A 24,954-nucleotide genomic window follows, 5' to 3' on the forward strand; every position below is an offset into this window, starting at 1 on the left:
TCTCTCTCTCTCTCTCTCCTCCCTCTCGCTCTGTCTCTGTCTCTCTCTGTCTCTCTCTGTCTCTGTCTCTCTGTAACATACTGGTGTTTAAATTAGAACTTCCAATTTGTTTGGCAAGTCCTCTATCATTCTTTTTCCAGGGCAGCCTAAACTTTGGACTGTGATCCTATTTATACTTCTGGCATAGCTGACAGGCACACACCACTATACCCAGCATTTTCTTTTCTTTTCTTTTTCTTTTTGCCAGTCTTGGGACCTGAACTCTGTGCCTGGGCGATGTCCCTCAGCTCTTCAGCTCAAGGCTAGCACTCTACCACTTGAGCCACAGCGCCACTTCCGGCTTTTTCTGCTTATGTGGTGCTGAGTAATTGAACCCAAGGTCTCATGCATGCAAGGCATGCACTCTACCACTGTGCTGCCTTCCCAGCCCCGATGCACAGAATTTTCTGTTGAAAATGTGGTCTCACAACCTATTTTTATCTGTTCAGGCCTTGAAGCATAATGTTTCTAATCTTATGTGCTGCTGTATACCTATCAGAACGTGCACAGAACACTATTGCAAATGCTTCTTGATTCTCCCATCTCTAAGTATGTTCATTACCTCCAGATGACACCACAGAGCAGCTTCAAGGGCAAACTGATCTTTAGGTCATAAACACCTAACAATAACCTAGGATAATGGTAAGAGAGGCAAAATGATTTGTGCAGGATGAGAGCAACGGTGACAAGGAAGGTATGGATCTGACCTAGAAAGGACTCCTGGAAGCTGAGACCATGCTGGCACCAAGGCTCAGCAGTGGACGTGGGGATTCCACAGACAAAGTGTGCTGCTGTGTACACATGAGCACATTGTGCTATGGAAGGGAGATTTCAGACTCCAGTTTGTTTTTGGGGAAGGTCTTATGTGAGGAATCAGCATAAGTCATTGGGCCCTGAGAGGATGACCCCACTTCTTCGACAATGGAATTGAATGTGGAACTCTGATAGGCAGAAAACTGTAACTAACAGTCTGGTCATGGGACACAGAAGCCAAAAATTCAGAGGCAAACGACCCTATAAACAAATAGCTTGTAAACCACAGGAGCAGTGTTCTATCTTTATATACTATATTCCTTAAAAGCAATAGTAAACAAAAAATACTAGTCAACCTCTCACCTCCATGAAATATTTCATTATAGAATAAAAAATAGTCTTCTCTTTAATAAAAATGAACACCTGTAAAAAGGTCTGATTATATGTGAAATGTTGGTTTTCGAATACTTCTTTGATTTTCCCACCTCTAAGGATTGGCATTAGCTCCAGATGACAGCACAGAGGGGTTCCAAGGACAAACATGTTAGGCTACAGAAGGTTAACAATGACTTAGGAGGTAGAAGCCAAAATATGTTTGAGAAGGACGTGGCAGTCAGAGAAGGCCGTGAAAGGCAAAAGGATTTGAGCTGGATGAGAGAAATAGTGACAGATAGGGCATGGATGTGACCTAGGACTGACCCCTGAAAGCTGAGTCCATGCCAGTACCTAGGCCTAGCAGATCAGTTTTAGACAAACAAGGTGTGCGGTTAACTGTGTCTACATGTACACATTGCAATATTGGGTGGATGGGAATATTTCTTGTGTGAGGAAGCGGCAGAGGTCATTGGGCCCTGACAGGTGACCCTGCCTCCTTCACAATGGGATAGAACACGGAACACTGATAGCAGGCCACGGTAACTCACAGTTGGCTCAAGCCAGCTCACTTGACCTGTGACTCAGGAACCAGAAACATGTTCTTGTGCTGTATTCGCAGGTCTTGAGACTCTGGTCTCAGCCAAGAGAAGGATGGGTGCCTCAGTCAAAGCTGTAGACACTGGATCAGTGGCAAGCCATGAAGCAACCATCTCAGAGATTTGTCCAAAAAGAAACCTAGGAAATCACAAGGCATCTCAGGCAAGGTATACTCATGATAGAAACCCTACTTAACCCCAACCCGACCCAAAGTAGAACCTTCTTAGGTGATTTGTCTGTGCTGGGATAATGCTTTCTGCCTAGTTTTCAATCCACTCTATCACAATTCATCCTTTGGAAGTGTTCTCATTTCCATGTTTTTTTTCTGATTCTTTTTCCCACCTTAGTGTGCCAATGAGTCAGGCCTGACCCTGAATGTGCCATGCAATATATGGAGCCCGGAGGCAGGCCTGCTGGACATGCTGGTGATGAACCTGGTCCCTGCCTACCAGAAAGGCAATCTCTTCTATGTTGGAAACTTCCTCCACAATTATAGACATTGGGGGACAATGGAGCAAGTGCTGGATATTGTGTTTAAAAAGTGAGTGTTCCCCCTTCAAACCCAGGGTGTTCAGCCCCAACTTGCTGAGTTGTGGAATAATTGGCACTGCTCTGAACCTGCTCATTTCACGGGTGTCTTCTCACAGAAGCTTGGCATGAGACAAAGAAATGCACATCTTGCCTAGTTTCTTAGTACTGGCCTGTTCAAGACATTTTCCTGAGAAGTTACTAGAAACTCAAAAGTCTGGTTACTCAGAGGCTAGGATTACAGGCATGTACCAGTGGCACTCAACTTCAGCCCTCACCTAGGTGAGGTTCATAGAATTACATTTCCCATTAGTAAATAAGGTTTCAGAAGCAATTGGAAGTCTGTGAAGTAATGTAGACAGAGGAAAAGCTTGGGGAGGCAGTGGTTGGTGAATTGGAGGCTGAATCACTTCTAAGCCATCAGGGAGGGATTATGTTGGCTTTACTTATTTATAACCCTGAGGCGTTTATGTTTTTGTGTGTTGTGCCAGTCCTGCAACCTGAACTCATTGCCTGAGACTGTCCCTTTGGTCCTCAGAGCTAGCAATCCAGCACATGAAACACAGGTGCAATTCTGGCCTTTCGAAAATTAGTGACTTTAGACTTTTGCTCACTAATGTCTGATCACACTATGATCTTGAGATCTCATGCTCTTGATTAGCTATGATGAGAAGCATGAGCCACTGGCACAATTACCTTGGACAGATGCATGTAAGTCTCATAGCAGATGCATATAAGTCTCTGAACTGTATAGACATATCTTACTTGTTTATGTGTCAGATTCCATTCCCATCTGGGAATGAGCCCATCCCATATGTGTCCTGTTTGGGCAGAAAAGGAGAAGCAGAGAGGTGACTTCCTCCTCTCTTCCCATAGGTACAGATTCCTGCGCCATAACTCTGAGAAAGATGAACAAGTAAAAAAGTAAGTGGACTGTGGCACAAAGAAAAGACCCCTTCTTTCGAAATGAGTACCTTTTAGACTTCTGACTGAAAGTGCTTATTTCTCATTTGCACACCACTTGTGCTTTCCACTAGGGGCAGAGGCTTGGGATTGGAGTGGTGGCAGAGGACACAGCTGTGGTGTGGTTGTGGACTCTCAGGAATGACAGGGAGGGCTGTGTGTACAAAATCAGTTCCTTCTTGTGACCTATCACAGTGAGAATATTGGAGAATTATCTTTCAGAAGCTTCTAGTCATGGCTGGTGAAGATCATTCTGCCTGCAGGAGTCTCCTCCTGCTTCCCAGCATGCAAGTGTGCATATAGCAGCCTTGCAGAAAGGGGCTATGGGAGGCCCAGGATAGGGAGGGCAGGCACTCACTCTTCTTGTCACCAATCTGCCCACAGCAGCCTTTGTTCCATCTTCACCATGTGGATGGACTGCTATCCTGCAGATTTCCGAGAGCCCCAGAACCGACACCCGGTGAAAGAACTTACCCACTATGCCATGCTCCACATGCCCTCCTCAGATCTGGTCCTCCATCTCCACCTTCATCTGGATGAGCTGGAGGAGACCGGGAAGAATGAGACCAAGAAACAGAGGAAGAAGTCCCTGTGTGGTCACCTCAGAGCTTGTGAGTAGGGATGGCGCCTGGGCCTCTAGGGATGGTCCTAATTGCCTGAGAGCCCTTATTACCCTGACTGGCAGTGTTTGTTCTATTCGAGAATGCACTTGGGTTTAGCCACTCTTGGGACAGACCTTACCTTCTCATCAGTGTTCAGTCCAAAGTAAACTCGTACAGCTTCCTCCATTAGAGCCTCATGGAAATTGAACTCCATCTTAACATCCAGAATCCACTCTCAAACTCCTTTACCGATTACTCTTCCTCAGGCTTTGGCCGCCATAGAGCAGCTTCTCCTGACCTCCCAAGAAAGAAGCCCTCGGTGATGTCAGGGATGGTGATGGATGGAGATCTGGAGCCATCACTGGACTCCACAAAGCATGTGCATGTAGAGGGGTTGGATGCATTTGCAGTCAGGCCCCAACGGGTTGTGAGTCCTGTGGATAAGACACTGGTTCTGAACCCCACATGTAACAGAGCTGAACCTGTAAGGACCCCAAAGAAAGAAGAAGGTAATAGTGATTGTCTTCCTGTGACTTTCACAGGCAGCCCAGATCAGCTCAAAAAGGGACAAATCAGCACGCCTCCTGGTGTGCTGGAGGGAGTAGCACACGTGGAGATGATGGAAAATGTCCCCAGTCTGTGCTCAGAGGAACCAATAAATGAGGTCCAAATGTTAGACGCAGCTCAGGAAAGTGAATCTGTCCTCACAGAACATCTGGCCAAATCTGTCCTGCTGCATCAGAACCAATCTCCAACTGAGAAATTAGAATCTGCCTCTCCCACATTTGCTGGAGCAAATCCTATCTTTCATGAGGAGGTAGATCCCTTGGAGGATTCTGAGGCAGAATTTATGTTTGAAGGCAACTTAGAAGCCGACCTAGCCTTAGAGCTTCCCTCCCCTCTCCCTGGGGATATCTCTCTTTTTCTTTTTGTCCTGATTGTTGTAAAATTTGCATTCTTTTTATTCTTCTAAATTTATTAAAGATATATGTTTATGTTGTAAAATTTATGGATGTTAAATACTCTAGCTTTTTCTACGTGTACAATCTGATGTCCCAGACACATGGTTCCTGAGTAAGGGCAAAAGACAGAGTGACCTGGAGCTGTCCAAGAGCACTTACTGGCTATAGAGGGAAGTGTTCCGTGCAGTGTGAGGGCCAAGGAACCCAGCCCATGCCTGCATGAGGTGATCAGGCCACTACTAAAGCTCTAGGACATAGCAAACCAGATGTCTTTGAAAGCTGTTCTGTCTATTGAAACAAATGCCAGGCTAAATGTCCTGAATGGAGGACCTTGTTCCATTAGTGAATTCAAGTCTATACGCACACCCATGTTGCTCTGTGCAAATATGTAAGAAAATTTCTCCTCAAAATAACATCAAAAAGGTACCTTGGGGCAAAAGAATTTGGCAAAATACATAGGAAATAGGGAAAAGCCATCATCAATAGAGGAAAGAAGACTTAGCCAGAGGGACAAAGACATGCCAGGTCTCCTGGCCCATCTCAATAATTCTAGCTTGAAGAGTGCCCTATACTTCCTCAGGATGGAGGTTCAAATCAGCCCCAATAAACAAATCTGAAAGACTTATCTAATGAGCCAGCAAAAGTCAGGACTTGTAGCATGGCTCAAATTACATGTCTAAGCATTGAACAAAAAATAAGCAAGAGCTCAAGGCCCTGAGTTCAAATTACACTACTGGCACAAAGGAGGAAGATATCTAGACATGGAATGTGGGCAATGGTAGCTTTAAACCATGGAAACAGAAAGACATATGAATAGGAAAATTACATATTTAAGCAATAAGTCCAGACATATAAACCATTGGTGAGTGAATGTGTGGCTGTTCACGTTCTGTGGGAGCATGCGGAATGATTTATGAAACTCCAAATCGATTCTAGCTAACCAAAAGAGGATCAGGATGATGTGGTACTATGTAGTGAATTGTAGAAGCATAGGAAATACATATTGGATATCCGTATACATTTTCTAAATGGAGTTGTCAGGGATTTCTTAGTCTTCCTGTCCATCTTCCTGTGCCAGTCTGTCTGTCTGTGTCTGTGTCTGTTTCTATCTCTCTCTGTATCTCTGTCTCTGTCTCTGTGTCAGTCTATCTCTGTCTCAGTCTCTGTCTTTCTGTCTGCTCTATCTCTGTTTCTCTCTCTCTCTGTGAGAGACAGAGAGAGAGTCTCTCGGTCTGTCTCTCTGTCTCTGTGTCTGTCTGTCTGTCTCTCTCTCTCTCTTACTCTCTCACTCTTCTCTCTCTCTGTTTGTTTGTGGAGCTTGAACTCATGTTGTGGGCACTGCCTCTGAGCTCTTCTTGCACAAGGCTAATGCTCTTCCACTTAGAGTCACAACTCCCCTTCCAGTTTTCTGGAGGTTAACTGGACAGGAGTCCAGACTTTCCTGCCTGATCTGCTTTTGAACCATGATCCTCAGATTTAGCCACCTGACTAGCTAGCATTACAGGCATGATCCACAGTGTCCAGTCAGGGAAACTTTTGAAAACCTGATTTTCTAAGAAATCACATCAATCTTTCATAGCAAAGGTTTGGAGCCTGACGTAAATGTGACAAGAAAAGAATTTCATCAGTCTGAGACAATTGAAGATCCTGGAGTGTTGTTTATTCTTGTTTTAGACTGGAACCCAGACCTGTACAAGCTACAGAAGTACTATACAATTGTCCTATACACTCAGAGTCTAGGGATTCATGTTTGTATAAAATGTTAGCTCTCCATCATGTAAACCTCCCAGAAATTATACATGACTTCTACATTTGTACTGGTGTTTCAACAACTATTATATTTATATAATTGTTGTTTTGTTAATCTGGTGGTAGAGGTGCACACATCTAATGAATTAGAGAGACTTCACAGGGAGAGATGAGGAACTTCAAATTGAATGCCAGCCAGGGGCCAAAACTCAACAGCTGGTCTGAAAATTAGCTGTAAATAAAGGGCCCAGGGCAGGGCCCAAGTCTTGGAATACCTGCCTAGTAAAACTGTATTGGGCAAAATGCTGACAGAACATTCGTTATAAATATATGAATATATAGTTTTGTGTGCATATACCATGGATTAGAAATAGATTAATATATTGCGTGTGTGTGTGTGTGTGTGTGTGTGTGTGTGTGGATGAACTGAACATAAGGAAATTCAGCAACTGTATGAAAAAGGCGCTGTGAGCTGGCCATCTGAGGCACAGGCCTGTGATCTTTGTGATTTACGAATCTGGGTTCTGAGTTTAAGGGACTCTTAACCCCAGGGCCTTAGATTGTGGGAGGGGTCCTGAGTCCCTCCAGAGTAGCAAAGGGATTTGCCCAGTGGAGTAAGGCTGGTGCGCATGCTCAGAGTGGAAATCCAGACTCTCCGGGATCGCCGTTGCAGCATGGTGAAGATGGATCTGGAGCAAAGAAGGCCACACTGAGGTCCTGTCCTGGGGGAAGCGATGAGGAAGGGCAGCCGTGGGGAAGGGAGGCCTCTCAGGAAAGCCCGCAAGGCCTTGTGTGCAGGGGGAACTTGTGGACGTCCTTTCTGGGGCTGGGGCCTGGCTGTGCCGCCCCGTGCGGCCTCCGCGGTCTTTTGGCGCCTGGCTCCGCCATGGTTGCTGTCAGGCCGGGCAGCGGATCCTCCCGTGCCTTGCCCGGCGTGGAGCCTGCAGGACGGCCAGACCCCAGCACACGGGGTGCAGGAAGCAGTGGGGTTTGCGCAGGTGTGCTGCTGGGAGGAAGGGCGGCGGGCTTTGTCTGAGGTGAGTCCCTTAGGTGTCTGGCTGGTCTGGAGGGGACACGGAGGTTTGGAGGAACGGCTTTCCTGGGGTCCGGGGAGTGTTTCGGGGTGATGGTGGTGTATTGTCAGTAAGGGTCATCGAATGCCTTAGCTTTCCCGCCTTGTTATTCCCTCTTGTAATGTATGTGTGTGCCAGTGCTGGGACTTGAACTCAAGGCCTTGGTGTCCTCCCTGACTCTCCCCTCTCCGTTCCCCTCCTCAGGGCTGCCACCCTACCACTTGGATCACAGTTCTGCCTCCAGATTCTGTTGATTTTCTGGAGATGGAAGCATCACAGACTTTGCTGCCCAAGCCGGCTCTTTAGCCTGACCGTGCAGTTGTGGATGAGAGTGAGCTGGAGGGAAGGGAGCCGCGACCATTGAGCTGGTGGGAAGATGTTCGTTTCGTGGGGCTTCAGTGCGGTGTGAGAACATTAGTCCGGGTGAGCCATGCAAGCTAAGCCCATCATATTCGTAGCTGGCTTTCGTGGTTGGTGTGCTGGGAATGGCTTCTCAGAGGTTCAGGGTTGATATTGGGGTGACTGGGCTGGGTGCCAGAGTGAGTTGAAAAAACAAAAACAAATACCGGGATTGAAAATCCTAGTGAATTTGTAATATGAAACTAACAAAAGTGTACCAACAACAACAACAACAAATGATGCTATGCAAAATGAATGCCAAGATATGGACACAAGGGGTTTTCTTTTTTGTCGTTTTTAATGTACCATGGGCTTTTTTTCTTTGTTTTCTTTGCATGGTACATCCCTGTTGTCACTGTATTTGATTTTGGTACCTTGTATCTTGTATATACATTTACCTAATATCTGGAGTGGAAGGGGTATAACAAATTAACCCATTGGGGGCTGGGAAGGTGGCTCAGTGGTAGAGCGCTTGCTTTGCATCCATGATGCCCTGGGTTCAATTCGTCAGCAACACATCAGCAAGAAGAAAAAGCCGGAAGTGGCGCTATGGCTCAAGTAGTAGAGCACTAGTCTTGAGCTGCAGAGCTGAGGGACAGCACCCAGGCCCAGAGTGCAGGCCCCATAACCAGACCACTCCCCCCCCAAAAAAAAAACACCAAAAAAACTAATTTACCCTTTGTAACAATGAGACTCACAAGACACTAGGTTGGAAATGAACTTATATTCGAAATAAAACTGCTTTTTTTTTAAAAAAATGAGTTGTTTCTTTTTTCATCCAGGGATTTGAGCTGAAGGACTGGGTGCTGTCTTGGAGTGTTTTTGCTCAAGGTTAGGGCTCCACTTTTCCCATAGATCACTTCCAGTTTTCTTGATAGTCAATTGGAAGTAAGAGACTCATAGGCTTTCTGCCTGAACTGGCTCTAAACTGAGTTTCTGAGTTCCTGGGCTCTTAAATAAATATGGTTAAAGCCCTGACCCAATGGCACCTTACAAAATGTTTTTTTTTCATTTCCAAAAATTTTGAGCTTTTGGTAAATTAGGCATTTCTGGGCCCTGGTGGCTAATTTCTATAATAGTAGCTACTTGCAAGGCAGAGATCTGAGAATTATGGTTCCAAGCCAGCCTGGGCAGGAAAGTCCATGAGACACTTATCTCCAGAATATCAAAAAACTAGAAGTGGTGCTGGGGCTCAAGTGGTAGAGATGTAGCCTTGAGCACAGAGAGACTCAGTAATAAATCCCAGGCCCTGAGTTCAAGCCTTAGGACTGGTGGACAAACAAACCTAAACAAACACAAAACCCAGACCAATTTGTGTTTGTGCCAGTGTTGGGGCTTGAATTCAGAGAGTGGAGGCTATCACTGAGCATTTTTGCCCATGGCTAAAGTTCTACCACTTGATCCACTGTAGCACTTGTGGGTTTTGGTGGTTAATTGGACATGAGAGTCCAGGGACTTTGCAGTCCTGAATGGCTTCCAATTTCATTCCTTAGATCTCAGCCTACTAAGTGTCCTGGATTAAAGATCTGAGCCACCACCAACTAGGTGGCTAGTAAGTTTTTTTTTTTGTCATTTGTGGGAGCTGATCTCTGTGCCTGGGCGATGTCCCTCAATGTCCTTCCACTTGAGGCACAGCACCACTTCTGGTTTTTTTTTTTTTTTTTGCTCCTGTGATTCTTAATAATCAAACCAGGGTCTCATGCATGCAGGGCAAGCACTCTACCACTGAGCCAACTTCTCAGCCCTAGTACTACATTTTTAACATGTCAGATATTATGCTCCATGTGCTTGTGTACTAAAGTCTGAAATTTTCTCTTGGAAATACACAACACCAAACCAAAAATTCCGCAACATTGTACTGTTCATTCAGTTATTTTATAATATTGTTGGTGACATATTTTAAAACCTTTTATTAGCACATATTAATTCCACAAGGGTATTTTAGTGGCAAAGGTCTGTAATTCCAGCTTTGCAAGAGGCTGCAATCACAGGATTTCACAGCCTAACTGGGCAGAGGAGCCCATGAGACTGTGTCTCCAGTTAAGCAGCCAAAAATTCTGGACTGAAGCCATGGCAAAGCACCACTCCCCTGAAACATCCAAGTGAGAGGACAAGCCCTGAACTCAAGCCCCAGTGCCCACGCTTACATACACACACACACACACACACACACACACACACACACACACACACACACACACACACACACTCTGTCTCTCTCTCTCTCACTTTCTCTCTCTCCTGATGTAGTTGTTAGTTTCATTTAATTTTCTTTCCACACAATTTGTGTTATTATATCTCATTTTAATGTGTTCAGCTGTGTAAGTTCCCCGCAGCAGCATTTTTCAATGCACAGGCTGTGGCATCACTGTTGTTTGTAACATGTCTGTGATTTCTTATTTCCCAGTTACTTTCTTCATGACAGTGCAGGTTTTGATGCTGATACATGCTCATTGTATTCCTTTCCATCAAAAGGTAGTAGCAATACTTTCTTCAACAATGAGACAAGTTCTTGTATTGGAAAATGCCAGTATAACTTAGTCTGTGAGAACCAGTGTGCCCTTGCTACTGAGGCATCTGTGCTTCAACAGAGTGAGGAAATATGTGTGTGTTTCCTAGCACACACATGCACAAGTAGACAGAAATGTATTTTCACGTCTGTATGTATATGTATAAGAAAACTAGACCTTCTTCTAACATCCTTTCCAGCACACCATAGTCTAATCTACCATCACATCAGTTAACACATTTCCAAGTGAAATGTGTCCCTGGAAATGAACAAGTTGGTTTCATTTACTTGTCAGTGAGTATAAACTACATACATAACGACATATTAAGTGCTTCATCTATTCCCTTATGGGGAGAATTACACTAAGTTCCAGTGCTTGGCTCCAAATCATTTCTTTTAGACTTTGGGCCACCTTCTTGGATCCTCAATTATGTATGCCAGGCAATGGAAACACACACACACACACACATACATACACACACAGACACACACAGACACACACATAGACACACACAGACACACACACAGCATTACTGTGGAAGCATCCTTGCAAAACAGCCCCACCATGCCATTGTGACTGAGTGTGGGAATGGCTAGCAGTTGTGGGGGCCTCTCTGTGCATGTGAACATTGTCCTTTCAGAAACCAGCCTGTCCCCATAGTTACCAACAGCCACCAGCATGCAGGGAGAAGTAGCCTGAGTGTTGGTCACAGGATCCTTGGTAAAGTGAGCTTGGCCAAGACATTTGAGATATTTTCCTATTCCATCTCTGTTGGAGGTCTCTGCCTCGAGTGGAGTCGGGATGTTTGCCAGAGATGAATTCAATAGTTCGGTGAACAAAGGGATCATGTAACAATGATTACAGTTTATCATGTACTGGTAAGTACAGTGTAACAAGAACAGTGGGAACACATATGTTGATGGTTTATTTGTCTCTTATGTTGTTCATTTATTTTGGCTGGTACTGCTGAACTCAGGGCTAAGTACTGTCCCTTAGCTTTTTCATTCAAAGCTGCTGTTCTATCATTTGTCCTACTTCAGGCTTCTTGGGGTTAATTGGACATAAGAGTCTCTGGAAAGCCAGGAGCTCATATGGCTTACACCTGTGAACCGAACTACTTAGAAGACAGAGATCCCTGAGGGTCGAGATTCAAAGCCAGCGAGGACAGAGAAAGATGTTTTCGTGTTGTCTTGGAAGCTCAGGAGAGCAAGGTCTTGGGAAAGCGAGGGGTGGGTGCTTCATTCTAGCCTGCAGAGGCTGGTCCCATCTGCAGCCACAAGTCCAACCCCTCAGACCATTTTCCAACAAAGAATCAGTGGAAACACAAGGCGAATCAGGCCAGGTATAGTCAGGAGACCTTCTTGTGTGCTTTTAAGTGTCCATCATGATATGTCATTTTCTCTGTGGTTTTCATTCCACTCTATCACAGTTACTCAACTTGAAGTGTGCTCCCATTTCCATGTTTGAAATATCCGTTCTCTTTAACAACTTAGGGGGACAATGATTGAGCCCTGACCCTGAATGTGCCCTATAATGTATGGAGCCCAGATGCAGGCCTGCTGGAGATGCTGGTGATGCACCTGGTCCCTGCCCACCAGAAAGGCAATCTTTTCTTTATTCGAAACTTCCCACATAGTGACAGATTGTGTGGGACAATGTAGCAAGTGCTGGCTATTCTGTTCAAAAAGTGCACTCAATTCCCTCTTCAAGCCCAGGGCTGCTCAGCCCCTCCTACTGCATCTTGGGAACACTTGGCACCTGTCTGAGCCAGTTTGTTTCCCTGGGGTCTTCTCATGGGAAAGAAGGAAAAGTGGGGCAATACCTGGCTAGTTTCTTAGGACTAGGACACCCAAGATTCTGTGCCTCCAGTGTGGACATTTTATTTCCCCATCCATCTACTCCCTGTGGCACATTTCTCTTTTCCTAAGAAGGCTGACACTCTTCCTGCATTTCCTGAAATTTCCTATTTTACTAAAGAAGATCGTGTCTAGGAGTTGTCTGTAGAGGTTGAGTGCAACCCAGGAGCCTCAGCAGCCTCCTTACTGAGCAGCTAGGATTACAGGCATGAACCAGAGGCAGCCAACTTCAGACCTGCCATGGTTGAGGCCCTGGGAAACCACATTTATCATTGGTAAATAAGGCTTCAGAAGCTGTATTGGAGGCCTTGTAGTAACTTAGCCAGAAGAGGGATGGGAGGGGCGGCCTGAGCATCCTGTGCCTACTGAGCCATGAGCAAAGGATTATATTGGGCTTGCTCATTTACAAACCTCTGAAGCACTTCTTTATTTTTAATTTTAGTTCTTGAGCGCAGATCCTACAACTTGAATTCAGAATCTAGGATTTGTCCTGATTTTTGTGCGCAAAGTTAGCACTCTATATTTCCTCACTCTGTTGAAGCACAGATGCCTCAGTAGCAAGGGCACACTGGTTCTCACAGGCTAAGTTATACTGGCATTTTCCAATACAAGAACTTGTCACATTATTGAAGATAGTATTACTATTAGTTTTTTTATTTTTTTATTTTATTGTAAAGCTACTATACAGAGGGTTACAGTTACATGAGTGAGGTAATGAGTACACTTCCTCTTGAACATTGTTACCCCCTCCATTGTTTTCCCCCTACCATCCCCTCCCTCACTCCCTTCCCCGAGGTTCTTTTTTTTTTTATTGTGATTAAATGATTATGTAATTTCAAAGTCACAAGTTCATTCTAACTTCCCTGGAGCAAATTGTCTACCACAGTCTGTAATATATAACAGTGTACTATTAGTTTTTGATGGAAAGCAATACAATGAGCATGTATCAGCATCAAAACCTGTAATGTCATGAAGAAAGTAACTGGGAAACAAGAAATCATACACATGCTCCAAACAACAGTGATGCCACAGCCTATGCATTTAAAAATGCTGCTGCGGGGAACTTACACAGCTGAAAACTTTAAAATGCAATAAAATAACACAAATTGTGTGGAAAGAAAATTAAATGAAACAACAGCTACATCAGGAGAAAGAGAAAGAGAAAGAGAGTGAGAGAGAGAGAGAGTGTGTGTGTATGCAAGCGTGGGCACTGGGGCTTGAGTTCAGGGCTTGTCCTCTCACTTGGATGTTTCAGGGGAGTGGTGCTTTGCCATGGCTTCAGTCCAGAATTTTTGGCTGCTTAACTGGAGACACAGTCTCATGGGCTCCTCTGCCCAGTTAGGCTGTGAAGTCCGGTGATTGCAGCCTCTTGCAAAGCTGGAATTACAGACCACTGCCCCTGAAATCCCCTTGTAAAAAAAAAAAAAAAAAGTAAAACTGCTTTTTAAAACAATGCGTTTTTCTGGCCAGGGATTTGAACGCAACGACTGGGTGCTGTCTTGGAGTGTTTTTGCTCAAGGTTAGGGCCCCATCACTTTTCCCATAGATGCCCTGCAGTTTTCTTGATTGGGAGTCAGAGACTCACAGGCTTTCCTGCCTGAATTGGAACTGAAGTGAGATTCTGAGATCCTGCGCTCTTGAGTGAATATGATTATAGCCCTGACCCACTGGCACCTTACAAACTGCTTGTTCATTTCCAAATATTTTGAGCTTCTTGTAAATTAGCCATTTCTGGACGCTGGTGTCTCATGCCTATAATCCTAGCCACTCAGGAGGCTGAAATCTGAGGATTATGGTTCAAAGTCAGCCTGAGCAGGAAACTCCATGAGACACTTGTCTCCCGAACACCATCAGAAAACCAGAAGTGGCGCTGTGGCTCAAGTGGTAGAGCTGTAGCCTTGAGCACAGAGAGCCTCTGGAATAGAGCCCAGGCCCTTAGTCCAAACCCCAGAACTGGTAGAAATAGAAAACTAAACAAAGAAAAAACCTAGACCATTTTGTGTTTTGTGCCAGTGTTAGGGATTGAATTCAGAGAGTGTCAGCTATCATGGAGCTTTTTTGCTCAAGTCTAATGCTCTACCACTTGAGCCACTGCACCACTTGTGGGTTTTGATCTTTAATTGGACATGAGAGTCCATGGACTTTCCAGTCCTGATTTGCTTCCAATCTCATTCCTTAGACCTCAGCCTCCTGAGTAGCCTGGATTAAAGATGTGAGCCACCAGCAGCTAGCTGGCTAGTTGTACATTTTTAACATGTCAGATATTATGCTCCATGTGCTTGTGTACTAAAGTATCTGAAAAGTTCATTTGGAAATACACAATACCAAACCAAAATTTCCCCTAGTGTGTACTATTCATTCAGTCATTTCCAAGTGTTCTAACAATGAAAAAGGTGGTTTCATTTACTTGACAGTGAGTGTAAACTACACACATAGTGGTATATTGAGTGCTTCATCTATTCCCTTAAGGGGGAAAAATACAATAAGTTCGAGTACTTGGTAATGTTGGTGACATATTTTAAAATCTGTTATTAGCATATGTTAATTCTAAAGGGGATTTCAGTGGCTGAGATCTGTAATTCAAGCTTTGCAAGAGGCTGCGATCATAGGACTTCCCAGTCTAACTGGGCAGAGGAGCCCATGAAACTGTATCATCAGTTAAGCAGCCAAAGTTCGGGACTGCAGGCATGGCAAAGCACCACTCCTCTGAAAATCCATGTGTGAGCAGAAGCCCTGAACTCAAGCCCCAGTGCCATTGCTTGCACATACACACACACACACACACACACACACACACACACACACACACATCACTGATGCAGGTATTATTTTCATTTAATTTTCTTTGCACAGTATTTGTGTTATTTTATCTCATGTTTGTAGTTTTTACTTGTGTAAGGTTTCCGCAGTAGCATTTTTAACTGCACAGGTTACCGCATCTGTGTTGCTTGTGGCATGATTGTGATTTCCTGTTTGCCAGTTTCTTTGTGACATTACAGGTTTTTATGTTTATACATGTTAATTGGATTCCTTTCCATCTAGAGGTAGTAACAATACTTTCTTCACCAGTGGTGACAATTTCTTATATTGGAAAATGCCATTCTAAGTGAGGCTGTTAGCACCAAATATTGTCCCTGCTATTGAGGCATCAGTTCTTCAACAGAGCGAGGAAATATGTGTGTGTTTTCTAGCCCCTCATATACAAGTAGGCAGAATATATTTTCACATTTGTATGTATCTCTAATAAGTTAAAGTAGAGTTTCTTTTAACATATTTTCCGGCACACCATAGCCTTATCTACCACCACATCAGCTGACACATTTCCAAGTGTTCTAATGATGAAAAAGATGGTTTTATTTACTTGACAGTGAGTGTAAACTGCACACATAGTGGTATAGTGAGTGCTTCATCTATTCCCTTAAGGGGGAAAATTACACTAAGTTCGAGTACTTTGCTCCAAAGTACTTTTTTTAGAGCTTGGGCCACCTACGTGGATCCTCAATATTGTAGGCCAGGAAATGGATACACACACACACACACACACACACACACACACACACACACACACACACACACACACAGCATTAGTGTAGAAGCTTCCCAGCAAAACAGCTGCACCATGAATACTTGTGAGTGAGGGTGGGAATGAGTGCATCCCCTCTGCTAGCTGTTCAGGGCCCTCTCCATGGGTCTGTGGACACTCCTTTCAGAAACCAGCCTCTCCCCACAGTCACCAGCAGCCACCAGCATGTGGGTAGAAGTGGCCTGAGTGATGGTCACAGGACCTTGGTAAAGTGAGCTTTGTGACGTCAATTGTGACATTTTTCTATTCCATCTCTGTTAGAGCTCTCTGCCTCAAGTGGAGTGGGCATGTATGGCAGAGGTGAATTTAGTAGTTTGGTGAACAAAGGGATCATGTAACATTGATTACTATTTACCATGTACTCAGAAGTACGTGTATCAAGAACAGTGGGAGCGCATCCTGTTGGTGGCTCATTTGTCTCTTGTATTGTTCATGTATTTTGGACTGGTTCTGCTGAAATTAGCGCTGAGTCTTGTCCCTTACCTTTTTCATTCAAGGCTGCTGTCCTATCACTTGACCTACTTCCGGATTCTTGGGGTTAATGGACATAAGAGTCTCTTGAAAGCCAAGAGCTCATTAGGCTTACACGTGTGAACCAAACTACTTGGAAGACAAAGATCTCTGAGGGTCGAGGTTCAAAGCCAGTGAGGAGCAAGAAAGATGTTCATGTGTTGTCTTGGAAGCTCAGGAGACCAAGATCTCTGGAAATCCAGGGGTGGTGCTTCATTCAAGCCTGGATAAGCTAGACCCAAGTCTAGCCACGAGTCCAACCCCTCAGCCCATTTTCCAACAAGGAATCAATGGAAACACAAGGCGGCTCAGGCAAGGTATAGTCAAGAGACCTTCTTGTGTGCTTTTAAGAGTCCATAGTGATAAGTCACTTTCTCTGTGGTTTTCATTCCACTCTCACAGTTACTCAACTTGAAGTGTGCTCTCATTTCCATGTTAGAAAGATCCATTCTCTTTAAAACCTTAGGGGGAGAGTGATTCAGCCCAAACCTGAATGTGCCCTATAATGTGTGGAGTCAAGATCCAGGCCTGGTGGAGATGCTGGTGATGAACCTGGTCTCTGCTCACCAGAAAGGTGATCTCTTCTTTATTCAAAACTTCCCACATAATGACAGATTGTGTGGGACAATGGAGCAAGTACTGACTATTCTGCTCAAAAAGTGCACTCAATTCCCCCTTCAAGTCTAGGGCTGCTCAGCCCTTCCTGGCTGCATGGTGGGAACACTTGGCACCTGTATGAGCCTGTTTGTTTCCCTGGAGTCCTCTCATGGAAAGGGAGACATAGTCGGGCACACCCTACCTAGATTCTTAGGACTAGGGCACCCAGGATTCTGTGTGTCAAGTGTGGACAGTTTATTTTCCCATCCATCTACTCCCTGAGGCACATTTCTCTTTTCTGAGAAGGCTGACACTCTACCTGCATTTCCAGAATTTTCCTATTTTACTGAAGATGAGCATGTGTGTGGAGCGGCTAGGATTAAAGGCATGAACTAGAGCCACCAACTTCAGGACTTACTTAGTTGACGCCCTAGGAAACCCCATTGATCATTGATAAATAAGGCTTCAGAAGGTGCATTGGAGGCCTTGAAGTAATTTACCCTGAGAAGGGCTCAGAGCAGTGGCCTAGCCCTGTATCTACTGAGGCTTGAGCAAAGATTATATTGGGCTTGCTCATTTACAAACCTCTGAAGCACTTCCTTATTTTTAGTTTTAGTTTTTGGGTGCTGCTCCTGCGACTTGAACTCAGGATGTGGGATTTGTCCGAAGTGTTGTGCTCAAATTTAGCACTCTATCACTTGAGCCACAGCCCTGTTTCTGGCTTCTTGATGGTTAATGGATATAACAATTCCTTGGCTATTTCCTGCCCAGTCTGGTTAGAACTGTGCTGCTCAGATCTCAGCCTCCCATGTGGCTCGGGTTAGGGGTGTGAGCCACCGGCACCTGGCAGAAGCATTTACTTTGGACTCACTCATTCAAGCCTCTTAAAATTTTCACGGGCCATTATAGACATATCTCCCGTACCTTCTATTTTATATTCTCACCTGGGCATTAGCCAGCCCCATGGGCCTCCCGTTAGCTCTGAACAAGAGACTTCCTCCTCTCTTCCCTCAGGTATAGATCCCTCCATACTAACTGTGAGGAAGATGAACAAGTTAAGATATAAGTGGATTTTGGGAGCAAGGGAAGGGATGTCCTTGAAACTGGGAACTTTGGAGCTTCCGACTCAAAGTGCAAAGTTCTCCTTTGCACACCACTTGTGGTTTGCAGCAGGGGGCTGAGGCTTGGGATGTGAGTGGATGGCAGAGGACACAGCTGTGCTGTGGTTGTGGACTCTCAGGGATGACAGGGAGGGCTGTGTGCACAAAGTCAGATCCAGTGGAGAAACCACCTTCTCATTGCCTATCACAGTGAGAATTTTGCAGAATTGTCTTTCAGAAGTTTCTAGAAGTAGGTGGTGAGGGGCATCCTGCTTGGAGGAGTCCACTCCCCCTTCCCAACATGCAAGTCTGGGTATAGGATGGACAGCCACAGCATAGGAGTCCTGGCAGAAAGGAGCTATGGGAGGCTCAGGATGGGGAAGGTGGCCTCTGACTCTCCCTGTCCCCAATCTGCCCACAGCATCCTTTGTTCTGTCTTCTCCATGTGGAAGGACTTTGCCCCTGATGATTTTTATGCACACAAGAACAGAAACAATCTGAATGAACTTATGCACTATCAAATGCTCAACATGGCCTCCTCAGACCCGCTCCTCCACTTACAAGTTCTTTAGAGCATTTGGAGGAGCCCCTGACTAATCAGAACAAGGAAGGGAGGGAGGAGTCCTTGTGTAGCCTCCTGAGAGCTTGTGATAGGGATGGAAACAGGGCCCCTAGGGATGGTCTTCCCAGGCTGGTGATTGGCAGGGAGCTCTTAGTACTCCCCAGCTTTGCAAAGTGTCTTTTGATAGATGTTCTCTGCCAGGCAATGTCTACTCTCAGTTTGAAAGCACTCAGTCATAGCCATGGGTGAGGAAAAGCCCTGTCTTCTCATCAAAGTTCAGTCTCAACTCAAATGCTACAACTGCCTCCATTACATCCTCATGGCAGTTGAGTCACACCAGAACTTCTAGAGTTCACTCTAATACTCATGTACCTATTTCCATTCCCAGATTTTTGTCAACGTAATGCAGTCCCTCCTGAACCCATGCTAACGAAGCCCCCAGTGATGTCCATGGTGCTGACAGGTAGATATCTGGAGCCATCATTGCACTGCCCCAAGCGTGTGGATGGAATGTGCTTATTTTCATTTGTAGAACGGCCACAATAGGTTTTGATTTCTATGGACACCCTATGGAACCAGTGTCCAGTTGAGAACTCAGGAAGAACATCTTGCCTTATGTGTGGTGGTAGATTCCATTGTGTACTCTGAATTAGCCTTCCTGCCTGCAGGCAACTTGGAACAAGGTCTAGTGTTAGATCTTGCCTCCCTCCTCCCTGAGCAAAGCCTATTTTACTTTTTTTCATGATTTACTATTTATAGTTTTAATGGTATTAAAATGTCCATGTTTACATGATGTTGTACAATTCTTGAATACAAAAAACTGTGGTCTCTTCTACCTCCAATCTGATATCCTGGGCACATGGGGCCTGAGTGGGAGGAAGCAGACTGTGCTGAAATAGGACCCTTGATGATGAGAGACAAAACTGTGTTATATCAGAACAAGTACCTTTGAAAACTCGTCCTTCTTGAATCTCAAGCCCCTTCTCTTACTAGGGATAACTTCCCCTTTCCAGCCAGTCGGGTAAATGTGTTGATGTTTGAAGCTCTCTGCCAACAATGAGCCATTCTGCACTGTGCAAATAGAGAACATATAAATTTTTAAAGCAAGAGTTAAATATGTGCTGCAATTTTATGCTCTTAAAATGTTCCTTGCTTTGGGGTTTGCATGAAGATTTGCTAAGTCTGCATGAGGGTTTTCATGGACTGTAAGCGATCAAGATGACACAATAAAAGACCCATGCCTGCTTTTGGAGAATGGGCTGGAAATGAGCTTGCTGCACATATTAGCTTACCTGGGCTAGGCATTTTTTCCTGTAAGAAGTTATTTTGGCTGCCTTTTCCCATTCATTATATCAAAAGCTACTACCTCTGACATGTAAATAGATGAACTTTTATGTAACATTTAAGAAAATCTGAGGGAATATTTAACAGTATTTGGAAAAGGGTGTCTTTTGCGGTAGCCAAAAATTTTATTTTGACCATGTTGTCATTGTTCTACTCAAACAGATCAATGTGTCTCTGTATACCAGGTTAGGAAAAGTTCTGAGTCTCCCTGTCTAGAAGCACAAGTTCTATGAGTCCTTGAGTTTCATCTGCTCTCTATCCCATGGCAATCAATTCTGAGAGGAGGCCTGGGCCTTGCAGTGTGGCAGAGGTGCATGTGCAGAGGGAACATGGCTGGTTGGCATGCTGGAGTGGGAAATCCAGAAACTCTGGCAATCACCAGTTCGGTGAAGAGGACAGAGGGTTTAGGAAGGGACCGAGTGAAGAGTGTGCGTGTAGGGGACATGTGTGCCGAATGGTGGTGCTTGAACTTAAAAGCTGGCCACTGTCCCTGAGTTCTTTCACTCAAGGCTAGCACTCTAACACTTTGAGTTACAGCTAGAGATAAGAATTTGATAGCATTTCCTGACCTAGCTGGCTTTGAACCACGATCCTCAGATCTCATTCTGTTCACTAGCAAAGAATATAGGCCTGAGCCAGAGACACTGTGTTCATACCGTGTTTGTGTATAGCTATTGGTGGTAAAGAAGACTCATTTACTCAAGAAATAAAAGACAATGAACGAGGGAGATTGTTGATGAAAATCTGCTTGTCTGACGGAAGACTTGGGTAACATTGTGACAGGAAAAGCTAAATTCTAGAATTGGGATTATTTTCTGTATTTACTATATACGTCATTTACATATAATATATAATATATATGGCATAATATACTATATGATAATACATATATTTGAATGTATTTTAAAGGAGGACTGGCATATGATATTATGGGTCTCCAATATATTGTTTAACAAAACATTAATACAAGAGCTGGGAAGGTGGCTCAGTCCAGAGCGCTTGCCTTTCAGGCATGAGTCCCTAGGTGCAATTACTCAGCACCACATAAGCAAAAAGAAAATAGCCGGAAGCGGTGCTGTTGCTGAAGTGGTAGAGTGCTAGCCTTGAGGTAAAGAGCTGAGGGAAGGGACAGCGCCCAGGCCCAGAGTTCAGGCCCCACAACCAGAATTTTAAAAATCCAAAAAACAAAAAACAAAGAAACATGAATATAAACACATTATTGGGGAAATTATTGATATATTTGTCTCAAGTCAATATAGTTAAATTCGCAAAATGCTGTTGCAAAAAGGGGTCATGTGCTGGGTGCTGGTTTCCCACGCCTATAATCCTAGCTACTCTAGAGGCTGAGATCTGAGGACTGCACCTGAAAGTCAGCCGGGGCAGGAACATCCATAAGACTCTGATCTCCGAATAAGTGCCCAGAAAACCGGAAGTGGTACTGTGCCTCAAGGTGGTAGAGCCCTAGCTTTGAGCTGAAAAGCTGAGGGACAGGGCCCAGGCCCAGAGTTCAAGCCCCACGAACAATCCCCCAACCCCCAAAAAATGTGCGAGGGCAGGTAATGAGGTGTTCATATGTAGCTCAGGCCCGTGATCCTAATTAATCAGAAAATTTGGTTCTGAGTTTCAGAGGTTCTACCTTTGTATCCAGGGGCACAAAGAGACATGTGCAGTGGAGGATGGCTTGTGCCTGTGCTTGGATGGGAAATCCAGAAACTGAACCGCCATTGCCACAGTTGAGGAAAGATGAGGCTGAAGAAGAGCAATGTCCATGCTGGGTCGGAAAGTTCCACGAATCTCTCATCTCCAACTGACTACAAAAAGCTCAAAATAGATCTGTGTCTCAGGTGGTAGAACACTAGCTTCGAGGAAAAATGCTCAGGGATAGGGCAAAGGGTCCAAGCTCACAAATGCACGCGCGCGCACACACACACACACACACAAAAGCAGTGTAACTATTGTATCTTAAGTTCCTATGCAGAGATTGGACAACAGCTCAGCAATGTGTGAAATTCCTTCTTCCTGTTTTTGTTGAGGGAGGAAGAAAGATAATGGGACACAGAAGCAAAGAATTCAGATGCAAATAACTATATAAACGATTAGCTTGTAAAAATGAAAGGAGCAGTTTCTACCTTAAATATTATATTCCTTCGAAGCTATAGTAAAACAAGTCCTAGTCATCATAAGAAGACAATGCAGCAGCTCTTCCTTTCTCTGCTTGCCTCCATGAAATATTGCAAGTATAAAAAATAATTTTCTCAGTTACAAAAATGAACACCTGTAAAAATGGCTGATTATATGTGTAATGAATGTTTTCCAATACATCTTTGATTTTCCCATCTCTAAGTATTTGCATTTTTTGGAGAAGACACCACAGAGGGGTTCCAAGGACAAACAGATTAGGCTACAGAAAGTCAACAATGACCTAGGATGTAGATGTCAAAAATATGTGCCAGAAAGATGTGATAGTCACCGAAGGCCCTGAGAAATCAAATGATTTGAGCCAGATGAGAGGAATAGTGACAGATATGCCATGAATGTGACCTAGGAGTGACTCCTGGAAGCAGAGAACATGCCAGAACCTAGGACTAGCAGATTAGGATTGGACAAACAAGGTGTGCTGTTAACTTGTACACATTGCAATATTGGGTGGATGGGAATATTTCTTGTGTGAGGAAGCAGCAGAGGTCATTGGGCCCTGACAGGTGACCCTGCCTCCTTCACAATGGAATAGAACATGGAACCCTGATAGCAGGCCACGGTAACTCACAGTTGGCTCAAGCCAGCTCACTTGGCCTGTGACTCCGGAGCCAGAAACATGTTCTTGTGCTGTATTCGCAGGTCTCGAGACTCTGGTCTCAGCCAAGAGAAGGATGGGTGCCTCAGTCAAAGCTGTAGACACTGGATCAGTGGCAAGCCACGAAGCAACCATCTCAGAGATTTGTCCAAAAAGAAACCTAGGCAATCACAAGGCATCTCAGGCAAGGTATACTCATGATAGAAAACCTACTTAACCCCAACCTGGTCCACAGTATAACCTTCTTATGTGATTTAGGTTTACTGAGATAATACTGTCTGCATAGTTGTCAATCTACTCTATCACAATTACTCATTTGGAAGTGTTCTCATTTCCATGGTTTTTTTCTGATTCTTTGTCTCGCCTTAGTGTGCTAATACGTCAGCCCTGACCCTGAATGTGCCATGCGATATATGGAGCCCGGAGGCAAGCCTGCTGGACATGTTGGTGATGAACCTGGTCCCAGCCTACCAGAAAGGCGATCTCTTCTATGTTGGAAACTTCCTCCACAATTATAGACAGTGGGCAACAATGGAGCAAGTGCTGGATATTGTGTTCAAAAAGTGAGTGTTCCCCCTTCAAAACCGGTACCGTTCAGCTATTCCTGGCTGAGTTGTGGAATACTTGGCACCCCTCTGAACCTGTTGATTTCATGGGGGTCTTCTCACAGGAGCTTGGCATGAGACAAGAAAGTGCATACCCTGCGTAGTTTCTTAGTAGTGGTCTGCCCAGGACATTTCCCAGAAAAGCTCCTGGAACCTCAGAAGCTTGCTTACTGAGGGGCTAGGATTACAGGCATGTGCCCGTGGCACACAACTTCTGCCCTCACCTAGGTGAGGTTCTAGGAAATCACATTTCCCATGAGCAAATAACGTTTCATTAGCAATTGGATGTCTGTGAATAACGTAGACCCAGGAAAGGCTGGGGTGTGGGGAGGTGGGTGAACTGGAGGCTGAATCAACTCAGAGATTTCAGGGAGGGATTATGTTGGCTTTACATATTTATAACCCCTGAAGCTTTTATGTTTTTGTGTGTGTGTCAGTCCTTCAACCTAAACTCAGCGTCTTGGTGCTGTTTCTTTGGTGCTCAGAGCTACCACTACAGCATTTGAACCATAGGTGCAATTCTGGCCTTTTAAAAATTAATGTCCTTAGACTTTTACTGACTAATGTCTGATCAGACTGTGCACCTGAGATCTCATGCTCCTGATTAGCTAGGATTAGAGGCATGTGCACTGTCACATTTACCTTGGACCAATGCATATAAGTCTCTTAGCAGAATTTTCACTGAACCGTATCTTACATATTTATGTGTCAGATTCCATTCCCATCTGGGAATGAGCCCATCCCATATGTGTCCTGTGTGGGCAGAAAAGGAGAAGCTGAGAGGTGACTTCCTCCTGTCCTCCCATAGGTACAGATTACCGGGCAGTAACTCTGAGGAAGATGAACAAATAAAGAAGTAAGTGGACTGTGGCACAAAGAAAAGGCCCCTTCATTCAAAATGGTATCTTTGAGGCTTCTGATTCAAAGTGCAGATTTCTCATTTGCACATCATTGTGCTTTCCACTAGGGGCAGAGGGTTGGGGTTGGAGTGGTGGCAGAGGACACAGCTGTGGTGTGGTTGTGGACTCTCAGGGATGACAGGGAGGGCTGTGTGTTCAAAATCAGTTCCTTCTTGTGACCTATCACAGTGAGAATATTGGAGAATTATCTTTCAGAAGCTTCTAGACGTGGGTGGTGAAGATCATTCTGCCTGCAGGAGTCTCCTCCTGCTTCCCAGCATGCAAGTGTGCATATAGCAGCCTTGCAGAAAGGGGCTATAGGAGGCCCAGGATAGGGAGGGCAGACACTCACTCTTCTTGTCACCAATCTGCCCACAGCACCCTTTGTTCCATCTTCACCATGTGGATGGACTGCTATCCTGCTGATTTCCGAGAGCCCCAGAACCGACACCCGGTGAAAGAACTTACCCACTATGCCATGCTCCACATGCCCTCCTCAGATCTGGTCCTCAATCTCCACGTTCATCTGGATGAGCTGGAGGAGAGCAGCAAGA

At 44.8% G+C, this 24,954-nt stretch overlaps 1 protein-coding gene across 1 annotated transcript; it reads left to right on the plus strand.

The window, feature by feature from the left end:
* Window positions 1-1,872: 1,872 nt before the first annotated feature.
* On the plus strand, window positions 1,873-24,952 carry LOC122114369 (ral guanine nucleotide dissociation stimulator-like). Its single transcript, XM_042687512.1, has 7 exons — window positions 1,873-1,931; window positions 2,112-2,305; window positions 3,640-3,866; window positions 22,941-23,085; window positions 23,266-23,459; window positions 24,310-24,357; window positions 24,779-24,952. Exons 2-5 carry the CDS (start codon window positions 2,184-2,186, stop codon window positions 23,285-23,287), a joined length of 516 nt encoding a protein of 171 aa, XP_042543446.1. The 5' UTR covers window positions 1,873-1,931; window positions 2,112-2,183; the 3' UTR covers window positions 23,288-23,459; window positions 24,310-24,357; window positions 24,779-24,952.
* Window positions 24,953-24,954: the final 2 nt, after the last annotated feature.

This window comes from Dipodomys spectabilis, unplaced genomic scaffold (genome assembly GCF_019054845.1).
Source record: "Dipodomys spectabilis isolate Male_0828 unplaced genomic scaffold, ASM1905484v1 ptg000108l, whole genome shotgun sequence".
NCBI classification, from domain to species: Eukaryota; Metazoa; Chordata; class Mammalia; order Rodentia; family Heteromyidae; genus Dipodomys; species Dipodomys spectabilis.